The sequence below is a fragment of the Stegostoma tigrinum genome, chromosome 30, assembly GCF_030684315.1.
Source record: "Stegostoma tigrinum isolate sSteTig4 chromosome 30, sSteTig4.hap1, whole genome shotgun sequence".
Classification (NCBI taxonomy): domain Eukaryota; kingdom Metazoa; phylum Chordata; class Chondrichthyes; order Orectolobiformes; family Stegostomatidae; genus Stegostoma; species Stegostoma tigrinum.
This window is the reverse complement of record NC_081383.1, coordinates 11,661,902-11,675,654: the sequence shown is the minus strand read 5'-3', so window position 1 is coordinate 11,675,654 and position 13,753 is coordinate 11,661,902. Positions and strand designations below refer to the sequence as shown.

General features: G+C 42.8%; 1 protein-coding gene across 3 annotated transcripts in view; it reads left to right on the top strand.

Moving 5' to 3' along the window:
• Positions 1 to 13,753, top strand: part of LOC125466046 (ADAMTS-like protein 5) — a 161,269-nt gene that overhangs the window by 142,320 nt on the left and 5,196 nt on the right. For all 3 annotated transcript variants that reach the window (XM_048560158.2, XM_059638526.1, XM_048560157.2), the window contains exons 9-11: positions 2,108 to 2,271; positions 9,241 to 9,442; positions 13,357 to 13,461. In XM_048560158.2, the coding sequence (XP_048416115.2) occupies positions 2,108 to 2,271; positions 9,241 to 9,442; positions 13,357 to 13,461 (471 nt within the window). The remainder of the gene's footprint in view (positions 1 to 2,107; positions 2,272 to 9,240; positions 9,443 to 13,356; positions 13,462 to 13,753) is intronic.

Here is a 13,753-nt window from a genome sequence, read left to right as displayed (position 1 = left end):
AATACATTAACAATTCCAAAAATGTAAAAGGCTACTTTACCTCAAGATTACTTCATTAGACTGTCAGGTGTCACAAGTGGTCTTAATCTATTAGTCCCTTCAAACAAAAGATTAATTCCACACTCTCTTGTTCCGCATCAAGGGCTTCTCTGCGTTATTATCTGGTAAAAGTTCGAACTTGGCTGACCAGGGCAGCAAGACAATGTCAGATGTTGAAAGCTTTTAGTGAGTTCTTGTCAGTAGAGTTTGAATTCATGATGGCTTCAGTGCAGCTTTAATGCACTTTCCAATGACTTAAATACAAATGCAATTAGGAAAAAGTATTTACAACTTTGCTTCACAAACTGCAAGCATCCAATGTCTGGGATGGTGGAATGACGATGATTAAACATGCAATCTTCAGTTAAGATTTACCCGATAGCATGTGCGGATTCTCTCATGCAGCATTGAAATGTTCCGCTGGGAATAGACTTTCAATCATTATACTAGAGTATGAGCTGACAAATGACATGTTCTGCCTGGCATTTCTATGTTGGTTCAGTGATGTAAGTGGAATAATCTGAAATGAATGAAAATGTTTTCAGCACAGTAAATCTAAACCATGGCAAACCCCTTCTAAGTCAAGTGCATTGCTCAGTTTCTCTACAAGATGAGATTGATTATCCCCATGGAAACAAATACAGGTTGGACCTTCTGACCATCAGTTGTAGAATCAGGAATGATGGGTTCAAGTAGGGTGGATAGTCTTTTTGTGGGAGCGAGTAGTTTATCTTACAAGTGAATTTCAAGAATCGTCAAAATTTCAACATATATATTAGAAAACTGTAATTCCTTCCCCCAAATAAATGTTCAAGGGATTAGGGAATAAGAACAGAACCTAAGTGCTGAAGAAACTCGAATTAAAAACCAAAAGAACTGCAGGTGCTGTAAATCAGGAACAAAAACAAAGTTACTGGAAAAGTTCAGCAGATCTGGCAACATTTGTGAAGAAAAAAAGAGTTAATGGTCACCGGACCCAAAACATTAACTCTGATTTTTCCTTCACAGATGCTGCCAGACCTGCTGAGCTTTTCCAGCAACTTTGTTTTTGTTGCTAGAGAAACTCAACAGGCCTTGCAGCATCCATGTAGGGAGAAACAGAGTGAACATTTCAAGCCCAATACAATTGACCTTCAGGATTCTGATAAAGGGCTCTGAATAAGGGCCATAACAGATTTGAAATGTTAACTCTCTCTCCACAGATGCTGGCAGACTTGCATTCTGTTTTATTGCTTTTGTCTTTATTCAAGGTAGCCTGGCTTTAGATCAAAGAGTGAATCCTTTTGTATGTAATGGGGCCCCACTCTCAGACAAAACATTGCCAGGTAAGGCTGAACTGTCCAGCTGTAGTGAAAGACTTTTCACCAAACATATAAAGGTAAAAACATAAAGCCGACACAGTCCCAGTGGACCATAGAGTTACTTTCTCATTAGACAGAGTTTAATCCAAGGGTCATTAGGATGAGCATGAGGATCAAAGTTGAGAAGGCAGGATCTTTAAGGTAACCACAACGAGCATATGCTTAACACCCAACCTCAGACAAACTCAACCTCGATTGGCATAGCCCCATTTCCTGCACCAGGTAACCCCTTCTGAGAAGGGGATGGCAATTTCATACAAGATTTGGCTGTGGGCAAGGAAGCAAAGAAGACTTTTATTCCATCAGACTGCTCTTCGTTGATGCCCATGATCCAAACGCTGCCCAATCCAATTGTGCAGCATATTACTGTTTGGGATACAGTGCTCATTTTTATTTTTATTCATTCATGGAATCATAGCATCATTGGCAAGGCCAACATGTATGTCCCGTCCCTAATTACCTAGAGGGCAGTTAAGAGTCAACCACATTGCTGTGGGTCTGGAGTCACATGTAGGCCAGACCATGTAAGCATGGCAGTTTCCTTCACCAAAGGGCATTAGTGGACCAGATGGGCTTTCCCGACAATTGACAATGTACTCATGGTCATCATCAGACACCTTATTGCATAATTATGAATTATTGTACTTTTGACTGCATTGATTGTGGACATATATTTCGGATTATAATGATTCTTTATCTGCCTTCAGCCCTAATAAATGGCAAAAATCACTATGTGATTAATGGAAACTGGGTAATAGACTGGCCGGGAGAATATGATGTCGCTGGCACCAAAGTACTGTACAAGCGTTCTGCTAGTAACCACGAGACAATTGAGGCTACAGGACCAACAGCGGAGGACCTCCATGTGATGGTACAAATCTTTATGTAAAATGTGTGGTGAATGTTTCTCATGTTAAATGGATTTCTTCTTCATCTGTCATTATTTACACCTTTCCTGCTAGTGGTATTTTCACAAAGGGGAAATAACAATATAAATGGAAGTGTGGATGGATTTTCATAGCTTTAACTGATATCCTGAATGAATGTCCAGCAATTAAATATTGCCCCCACTTGCCACAGCAAGGGATTTTCCTTGCCTCACTAATATTTCTCAGACTGTCCTCTGTTGTCTTGCGTGATTTAACAAGAGAAAATAAATGTTAACACACAATGTGTTTACTTGAAGTCAATGCCCTCTCAGCTCAAGGTTTTGTGAAGAAACCAAGCCTGGCGTGATTGGCTGAGTGGCCTAATTCTGCACTGTAAGACTTCTGTGATTCTGGTTCAATCGAAGAAAGACAGAAAGCTTCACAAACAAATGTCACCCATTAAATCACACTTACTCATTAATCCCATGAATGGTTTCTAGGCACGTAGAACCCTCCTGTTAACTATTTATAGACAAAATCATAAACATTTGCTGAAAGAAATTATATGTGACCTTATTCTAAATGCTGAGAAAAGTACTTTTTCCGGGGTCAGATTTTTCCTCATCCAGCCACTTTTTCTTCAAGAATAGGGCAGCACAGGAGGAAGCCATTTGGCCTTCCACACTGCGGCTGGCTCTTTGAAAGACCCTCTGTTCTTTTTCTGTCACTCTGTACATCTCCTTTTCGGGGACAGGGTGTTGCCATGGGAATGAGGCAGAGATTCGCAGTCCCATGGTAACAACACGACTAATCAGAGGCTGCTTTCTTGGTCAGAGAACTAAGATTGATGGTTAACAGCTCCAGCTGCATCACCATGCCAACAATGGCCTGATCGATCAGCACTGTCTAATCATTCTCTGTAAATTGGTGTTCCTTTTCTAAGTCTGGTTTCTTGCATCATGGTCCTAATGAATGTAAGAGAAAGAGTTTTGACTTTGTGTCTCTAGTTAGCAATGTTTGCATTTGATTTTCACACTTTCTCACCAAAAGGAGGACGACTATAGATGAGGCATCTTGGATGACCTTGCAGAGGTTTATAAAACCATGAGGGGTGTGGGTAGGGTGAATAGCCAAGGTCTTTACCCCAGGGTAGGCGAGTCCAAAACTAGACGGTATAGGTTTAAGGTAAGAGGGGAAAGACATAAAAGGGATCTAAGGGGCAACTGTTTCACACAGAGGGTGAGGCATGTACAGAATGAGCTGCCAGAGGAAGCGGTGGAGGCTGGTACAATTACACCATTTAAAAGGCATCTGAATGGATGCATGACTAGGAGGGATTTAGAGAGATATGGGCTAACTGTACAATTCTATGACTTAACCAGTGGGAAAATAACAAACATGTTGCCTGGTGAAATGATCTTGCAACATTATTGTTTCAATAACCACCTCAGCTCAGTTGGTAATGCTCTCACCTCTTAATCAGGGAGATCTCCTTTCCAGGATGTGCATGCCACCAATAAGGCCAGCAGTGAGTTCCCATCCCTAATTGCTCTTGAACAGGGTCACTTGCAAGGGTATTGCAGGTACCAGTTCAAACTCAACCACATTACAGTGGGTTTGGAGTCACATTTAGGCCAGCCAAGATTTCCTTCCCTAAATGGGGTATTAACAAACCAGATTAGTTTTCACAAAAATCAACATCATAACAATTTCCCAAAACTAGTTTTATATTCCAGATGTATCAGTTGAATTTAAATTCTACCAGCTGCTGGGATGGGATTTGAACACACATTCCGTGGTATCTAGCCCGGTGACATTACTACCACACCATCGTGTTTATTTAACAATTCAAAGACAAAATTTTGGCTGCTGTTCCAATGCAGCCCTGAACCAATGCTGTACTGTCAACACTGCTGTCCTTTGGATGAGGCATTAATCAAGGTCCTATCTAACCACCTGGCTGAACGGAGAAAATTATTTTACAGATCATGACCTGAGCCACGTGCAAATTAGCATAGCGGTAAGAAGATTAGGAAAGTAAACACATGGCTAAAGGAGTGGTGTGGGAAAGAAGATTCCATTTCATGGGGCATTGATGTCAGTATTGGTGCAGGAGGGAACTATACCATCAGCTTCACCTGAATTGATCTGGGACCAGGATCCTAGTGAAAAGGCTAAATAGGATGGACACAAGTACTTTGAACTAATTGGATGTGGGAGAGCTCAGGAGACGTTACTAAAGTTTCCAGAACAAATCAAATGACAAGAGTGTGGAAAGAGTCAGGGTCTAACTTCAGGTACAGCTGGTAAGGGGAAATCTATGAGATGGTAGGGCGGGAGGGTGCAGTCAACACAGGACTGAGGGTGTTGTACCTAAAAGTATGCTTTATACAAAACAAGGTAAATGAGCTTGTAGCTAGACTGAAATTGGTGGGTACGCTAATGCGGACATTGCAGAAACTTGGCTGCAAGTGGATCAGACTGAGAACTCAATATCCTAGGATACACATGCTACTAAAAGGACAGAGAGATGGGCATCAGGGACTGGGTTGCCTTGCCAATAAGAAATCAACTTAAATTGCTCGCAAGAAACAATATGGGATTTGAAGCCATGGAATTGAGAAACCACTAAGGAAAAAAATTCTAATGGGAATTATTATAGAATAGAATCCCTACTGTGTGGAAATAAGCCCTTTGACCCAACAAGTCCACACTGAGCTTCAGAGCATCCCACCCAGACCCATCCCCCTATAGCCCACCTAGTCTACACAGCTCTACACACTACGGGCAATTTAGCACGGCCAATCCACCTAGTCTGCACATCTTTGGACTGTGGGAAGAAACCTGAGCACCCACAGGAAACCCACACAGACACAGGGGGAATGTGCAAACTCCACACAGTCAGTCGCCCAAGGACGGAATCAAACCTGGGACCCTGGCTCTGTGAGGCAGCAGTGCTAACCACTGAGCCACTGTGCCGCCCCCTAACAGCTACAATTACATACAGGCCTCCTAGCAGTAGTTGGGATGTGGGGCAGGTAATAAATCAGGTGGGAGTAAGGAAGGCATTATTTTAATAACCATGGGGGACTTCAATATGTAGACGGACTAGGAAAATCAATTTGGGAGCAGATCCCAAAAAAGGAATTTATGGAATGTCTATGAGATGGTTTTTTGAAGCAGTTTCCACGAGGGAATGGGAAATTCTGGATTTGGTGACGGGGAATGGGACAAGCCTGAGGGCTTGCTTGTAATGCAGTGATAGTCTCCCCACCCCTCAACCGAGAGACCAGGGTTCAAGTCCCATCTGTCCCAGAGGTGTGTAATAACATCTTTGAACGGGGTGATTAGGGAAACATTAATGAGACAGACTGGATCGGGGAGTTTAAGATGAAGGAACCCCTCAGAGGCAGTACCAAAATATGGTAGAATTCTCCATGCAGTTTGAGAGGGAGAAGCAGGAATCAGACATTAACTCAATTACAACTGAGCAAAGGTAAATACAGAGCCATGAGGGAGGAGCTGGCCAGCAGGGGAGCTGAGCAGGATAGTCAGTGGAGTAGCAACAGCAGGAGTTTCTGGGGGTGATTTAAGAGGCACAGCAGAAATTCATCGCGAGGAAGAAGAAATAGTCTAAGGGAAGGACAAGGCAGCCATGGCCTACAGGGAAGTCAGGGACAGCATAAAAGCAAAGGAAAAAGCATGCAATGTGGTGAAGATTAATGGACAGCCTGAGGATTAGGAAACCCTTAGGGGAGGTGATGGCCTAGTGGTATTATCACTGGACTGTTAATCTGGAGACCCAGATAATGTTCCAGCAAATTCAGGTTCAAATCCCACCAGAGCAAATGGTGAAATTTGAAACCAATAAAAATATCTGGAATTAAGAGCCTCATGGTGATCATGAATCCATTGCTGATTGTCAGGAAAAGCAAATCTAGTTCACTAATGTCCTTTAGGGAAGGAAACTAGCATCCTTACCTGGATGACAAAGTGTGTAGCTGGATGAACTCAGCAGGCCAAGCAGCATCTCAGGAGCACAAAAGCTAAAGTTTCGGGCCTAGACCCTTGTCTGAAACGTCAGCTTTTGTGCTCCTGAGATGCTGCTTGGCCTGCTGTGTTTATCCAGCTCCACACTTTGTTATCTTGGATTCTCCAGCATCTGCAGTTCCCATTATCTCTAGCATCATTAGCTGGTCTGGATTACATGTGACTCCAGACTCACAGCAATGTGGTTGACTCTGAACTGTCCTCTTGATGATTAGGAATGGACAATAAATGCTGGCCAAGCCAGAGGTGCCCTCATCCCAATGATAATTTTTTTAAAAATCAGCAGAGGACAACTAAAAAAGCATTAGCGTGGAAGAAGATGAAATATGAAGGCAAGATAGCTGTTAATATGAAAGAAAATTGTAAGTATTTTCAGATATATAAGATGTAAGAGAGGGGCAAGAGCGATGATTAGACCACTGGAAAATGAGGCTGAAGAAGTAGTAATGGGAACACAAGAATGGGCAGAGGAATTGAACAGGTACTTTGCATCAGTATTCACAGTGGCTGACAGCAGTAGCAAAGCAGATTTTCAAGAGAATCCTGGGGCAGAGCTGAGTGTAGTGGCCATAAAATGCTGGGGAAGCTGAAAGGTCTGAAAATTGATGTTCGGACTAGTTAGAACTACATCCCAGAGTTCTGAAAGAGATAGTTGAGATTGTAGAGGCATTGGTGGTGATTTTTTAGGAATCATTAGGGTCAAGGAGGATCCCAGAGGGCTGAAATATGGCTAATGTAACATCTCTGTTAAAAAGGCAGTTGAGGCAGAAGACAGGAAACAAAAGGATGGTTAGCCTGACCTTCGTTGGAATATAGTGGGTAGTTTTAGGCTCCATACCTAAGGAATGTCTTAGAGTCCATCATTAAGGATGAGAGTATGTTGTAAAATAGGGCTGGGTCAGCAAGGTTTTGTCAATGGGAGGTCATGCGTGACAAATATATTACAATTCTTTGAAGTGATAACAGCAAGTTAAACAAAGGAGAACCAGTGGCTGTGATGTATTTGAAATTCCAGAAGGCCTTTGACAAGGTGCCGCACAGGTAGCTGCTAAATAAGATAAGAGCTCATATGTTAAGGGCTAGCATGGATAGAGGATTGGCTGTCTGGCATAAGGCAGAAAATGGGGATAAAGGATTCTTATTCAGGATGGCAGCCAGTGACTAGTGAGTTTCTGCAGGGGTCAGTATTGGGACCATAGCTATTCGCCTAATACATTAATAACCTGGATGAAAGAACTGAGAGCATTGTTTCTAAGTTTGTAGATGACACAGAGATAGATGGAGGGACAGGTAGTGTTGAGCAAGTGAGGAGGCTGCAGAAGGACACGGACAGGTTAGGAGAGTGGGCAAAGAAGTGGCAAATAGAGTACAATGTGGGAAAATGTGAGGCTGTGCACCTTGGTAGGAAGAGTAGAAGGATAAACTATTTTCTAAATGGGGACAAGCTTCAAAAAAGCACAAAAGGACTTAGGAGTCCTGGTTTAGGATGTTCTTTAGGTTAACATACAGGTTCAGTCAACAGGTAGGAAGGCAACTGCATTTCTGAAGAAGGGTCTAGGCCCGAAACATCAGCCTTCCTGCTCCTCTGATGCTGCTTGGCCTGCTGTGTTCATCCAGCTCTACATCTTGTTATCGCTTAAGGCAAATGCAATGTCAGCATTCATTTCAAGAGGGCTAGAATATAGGAGCAGAGGTGTACTGATAAGGCTGTATGAGGCTGTTGTCACACCGCATTTGGAATATTGTGGGTAGTTTTAGGCTCCATATTGAAGGAATGCTGTGCTGGCCTTGAAGGGAGTGGGGAGGAGTTTTACAAGAATGATGCTGGGGATGAACTGCTTGTCAAATGAGAAATGGTTGAGGATGTTGGATCTGTATGTTAGAATTTAGAAAAATTAGGGGGTATCTGATTGAAACTTACAGAATATTGAGCAAAAAGAGTAGACGTGAAGTAGATGTTCCCATTGGTAGGAGAGACTAGGGCCTAAGAGTACAACCTCAGAGTGAAGAGTCGATCCTTTAGAACTGGGATGAGGAGGAATTTCTTCAATCACTTGAATGTGTGGAACCCATTGCTGCAGAGGTCTGTGGGAGCCAAGTCAAAGGTAGATAGGTTCTTAATCAGAAAAGGGATCAAGGGTTATGGGGAGAAGGCAGGAGAGTCGGGTTGAGAAACATGTCAGCCATGATCAATTGATAGAGTAGACACTAGGGGTTGAATGGTCTAATTCTGTTCCTATATTCTATGGTGGTCTTATGGTCTTATTTCAAGTCTGGATAGTGATAAAGAGCGACAGAGTTCTCTCTAGGATCCTGGTCAATTGTTATTCTCAAACAGTATCATTTCATCTAATTAGTGATGATTTATCACGTTGTCACTTGTGGCATCATGCTGTTTGGAGAGTAGTCACTGAGTTTCCTACATTACAACAATTATTGCAATCTGAAAGTATTTTATTGTCTGTAGAGCACTTTGGGGTGATCTAAAGAAAAAGCAAGTCTTTTTAAAGCAAGGCTTTCTTTCTTGTTTACATCAAAAAATTCTGGCCAATATTTTAACAGTGGGTTTTTAAAATCTCTTTATGGGTCTTTACCAAAGGAAATTAACACAAGATGAAATAACGCAGGATCACAGAAGCATTCCAGTGCTGAAGGAGGTCATTCTGTTCATTGTGCTTGTACCAGCCATCTGAATACTACAGTGATATAGTTTCCTTCTTTCAAACAAATCATGTAAAGCTCTCTTAAGTGCCATGACCACACCTGCCCCCACCACATTTCCATGCTGTGCATTCCAGACCCTAATTACTCAAAGAGTAGCTACAATCATCAGTGTAGTGGCGACCGTTTTCAATATAACCGTACGGGATACAGTGGTCACAATGAGATCTCACACTGAAAAAACTTGCTATATGTTGCAGGTTCTTCTACAAGAGGAAAATTCAGGTATTGAATATGAGTTCTGGCTTCCTCATGAGCGCTACAGCCATTACCAGGGAGGACACAGTCCACTGAGGCAACCTGAGATCGCTGTCATAGATGCTGACCATCCTCTCAGTTACCTGCCCTGGACACAGACCACAACAGCCACCAGCCCTGTCAGAAATCCAGTTGTCCAACCAGGTATGACACCGCCATTTGCTTAAACTCCTTACAATCACTAGATTGACAGTGAATTTTCAACTTTATGAGCAAGGACATTCCAAAGCTGATCTTTTCCTCTTATTTATGTAAAATCGCATCTCCCCCCACTCCGTGCCTCTCACATTTTTTCTAAGCCATGACCCTGAATGGTCAACCTGATCTCTGCCACTGCTGTGCCAGTGCTTAACATTCAGAGACAAGACAAAAATGACCGAGGTAGCTCCTCATAGGGCACTGTTTCACGCCCTCCCACCCCTGATCAGTTTGAAGGCAGGGAGTGTATACAATGCAGTGGGATAGCAGGTGAATGGTGACAATCCATCCCCAGTCTGATTGAGGCCATGGTAGGGTTTTTCTTTTGTATTTATGCATGGGATGTGGGTGTCGCTGGCTGGGCTACCCTTCATTACTCATTCCTGGCTGCCCTTGAGAAAGTAATGGTAAACTGCCTTCTTGCAGTCAATTTCATGTCTGTAGATCCAGAATGTCATAAGGAGTTTGAAATTGTTTCAGAGGTAGTAGGAACTGCAGATGATGCTGGAGAATCTGAGATAACAAAGTGTAGAGCTGGATGAGCACAGCAGGCCAAGCAGCATCAGAGGAGCAGGCAAACTGACGTTTTGGGCCTAGACCCTCAAGGTCTAGGCCCGAAACATCAGCTTTCCTGCTCCTCTGGTGCTGCTTGGCCTGTTGCGTTCATCCAGCTCTACACTTTGTTATCTCAATGCCATGAGGAGTGTTGGCTTAAGTAATGGGTAAGATAGGGTTAATCTGAGCCAAGCTGTAGCTCCACCTACCCAGATATGTAACACCACCACTAGGTGGAGCAACAGGCAGTGCGGGGCAGTTGTAGTTGGAGACAGTCATGTCTCTACTCCTCATGTTAGCACAAGTATGTAGGTACTAAGTATTTAGTTACTAAGATATAATAAACCTTTTCTTACAAACATACAAATAAGAAACAAAAATAGATCACTAGCCCTTTGAGCCTGTTCTGCCATTTAATAAGGTCATGGCTGATCCGATTTTAGCCTCAAATCTACATTCCTGATATCCCTAATAACTTTTCAACCCCTTGGTAATCAAGAATCTATCTACCTCTGACTTAAACATATTTAAAGTTTTTGCATTCACCGCCTTTTAAGAAAGGGCTTCCAAAGGCTTACAACTCTCTGAGAGAAAATAAAAGGTGACCCCTTATTTTAATCTATGACCTGTAGTTCTCCCACAAGTGGAAACATCCTTTCCACATCTGCCAGGTCAAGTCCCTGCATGGTCTAGGTTAAGAGCGTCTTCCGCTGACATTTTTTTTGTAGTTCATCTTTCAACAAAAATCCTTACACCAATGAGGCTGCAGGATTGGTCAGCACGTAGCTCAGTTACATGAGGGGCACTAGATCATCTCATCACTGTTAGAACAGAAAACCCATGGAAGGCTTTACTATCCTTTTGCCTACTGATACCCTTTAGGAGGCAATTAATGAGGTTCTAACAGCAACATGGGAGCAATAAAAGAAATTCTTGCTGAGGCCCAGTCCTAGGGATGGGGAGTCATCACGGTGGAGAGGGCAGTGAGGCTTTGAGTGGCAGCACATACCTTTTAGACATGTGCATTAAACTGTACATGATCAACATCCTGAGACTATGTTTCTGGAGGTGGGAAAGTAGGTTGCTGATGGGAAACACAGGTAGACTGCCACTAACGCAGACATTATAACAGCCCCACTCTACATGATTCAGGCAAGCAGGTCAGAAATTTCAAAATTATGATTGTGTCCAGTTCTGGTTGCCCTGTTTGAAGAAGGACATTATTAAGCTGGAGAGGGTTCAGGAGATATATACCTGAAATGTTACCAGAAATAGAGGTTTCAAGTTATGGGGAGAGGTCGGATAGGCTGGGACCTTTTTCACTGGAGCATAGGAGGTTGAGGGATGACCTTGTAGAGGTTTATAAAATCATGAGGGGTATAAATAATCTGAATGGCAGGTGTCTTTTCCCTAGGGCGGGGTATTTCAGGGCAAGGGGGGTCATATTCTTAACGTGTGAGTCGAAAAATTTTAAAAAGACATGCAATTCTTTTACACAGAGAATGGTTCATGGATGGAATGGGCTTCCCAAGGAATTGGTGGATGGGAGTACAGCTACAATGTTTAAAAGACAATTAGATAAGTACATGAAAATGAGAGGTTTTGAGGGATACGTGCCAAGTGCAGGCAGGTGGGATTAGTTTAGTTTGGAATTATAGTTGGTATCGACTGGTTAGACCGAGTTGCCTGTTGCCATGCTGTATGACTCTATGACTATAACTCCATGCCTGATTTTGAATGGTCTCACGTGACACAAGGAACCACAGCTAAAATATAAAATCAAAAATTCTGTGTGGAGTAACTCACTTCCTGTCTCCCTACTGCTGACCACCAACTACAAGGCACAAGTCAGGAGTGTGATGGAATACTCCCCACTTGCCTGGATAGTGCAGCTCCAACAACATTCAAGAAACTTGACACCATCCAAGATAAACAGCCTGCTTGACCGACACCCTATCCGCCACCTCCAACATTCACTCCCTTCACCAACAATGCACAGTGACAACAATGTGCACCATCTATACGATGCACTGCAACAATCCACCAAAGTTCTCTGAAAACATCTTCCAAACGTGCAATCTCTGCCATCCAGCAGGACGAGGGTGCATGGGAACAGCATCAGCTGCAAGTTCCCTCCAAGTCACATGTCATCCTGACTTGGAAAATGTCACAATAGCTGGGTGAAGTTACTGGAACACACTTCCCAACCGCAGCCTACATGTCCGTATACCCCAGGCATTGCAGTGGTTCAAGAAGGCAGCTCACTGCCACTTTCATTAGGAGAATTAGGAACAGGCAATAAATGCCCATGTCCCATAAATGCATAAAAGTACAGAACTCAATGAATGCTGGAATCATTTATATATCCATGGTCAACTTTATGCTTGTTGCTCATAATGGTATTTTATGTTCCATCCTTCCTTATTCCTAGCGTAGAGTCATCACGCAAGGACAGTGCAGCTCAAACTATCGACCCTACATTGTTGCAACTCCGAACTGAGACCTGTTCTGGTACTATTTCTCAATGAAAATGTATGATTGGAAACAGGCCCTTTGGCCTAACTCGATGATGCTGACCAAGTTTCCAAGACCAACTGGTCCTGTTTGCCTACATTTGGCCCAGATCTCTCTAAACTTTTCCTATCCATGTACCTGTCCAAATAACTTTTAAATGTTGTAACTATACCTGCATCTACCAGTTCCTGTGGGAGCTCATTCCACGTATGGACTGTCTTCTGTCTGATTCTATGACTATGATTATCAGTGTCTTGTATTGTTACAGAAGCAACAATATTGAATGACCCTGTCAACATTTGGAGGCCTTGTGGTCAGTAATATCCATGCCACTCAACCAGAAACCTCAGGTTCAAATCGCACCCTAGTACTTGACGACAGCAAGCTTATGTGTATAATACATAAAAACAGAGACAAGCCACAACCTACTGTGTGGAAAAATCTGGTGGGAGCAAACGTTCAGGAAATCTAAAAAAAGGCATGGGAAGGAGGAATTGTGCCAAGGGACAATGAGCAAATGCAAGCCTTCTTGATGGCCCAATAGGCACTTTCAAAATCCTTGAATTACCAGGGAATAGATAGTTGTGTATTCCAGCTACTCTGCTCGTGTGCGAGTATCTCAGACAATGACACAGTTAAAAAGACCTCACCAGCTAAGAAAGTTAGAGGAACAGTCTTCATTGTAGCCATTTCTTTCAGGTGCTTTGGACTGAGACAAGGTGATAATGTTCTCGCGTTCCTGAGCAAAGCAGAGATTTCAATTATTTTCCCCTTTCCCTCTTTCTCTTCAGGCTGGGTACATCCTGCACTGCAACCACCAGTGCATTCTGCTCAAGTTGATCACTTTCAAAATATATTACCGAGGGATCCCATCCAATCCACGCGCCATGAGCCCAGTGAGTGAGACCATCAAAGGACCGCAAGAAACAAGCTTTGTTTCTCATTAATGTTTATTTTGTTTGCATTTCCCAGGAAGTAACATAGCTCTGAGTGGATTTTGGGAGTCAAAATGGATATTGGGATGTGGAGAGCATCATGATTATGATAAATTCAATGGACAAGCTGGACTTTTCCTCTACAACATTTAAGTATATTTTATTTACAGTAGGGAAAGGTATATCTTACCTTATCAAATTTATTGGGATTATCAAATTATTGGATTCAGTAATGTCCTTTAGGGAAGGAAAT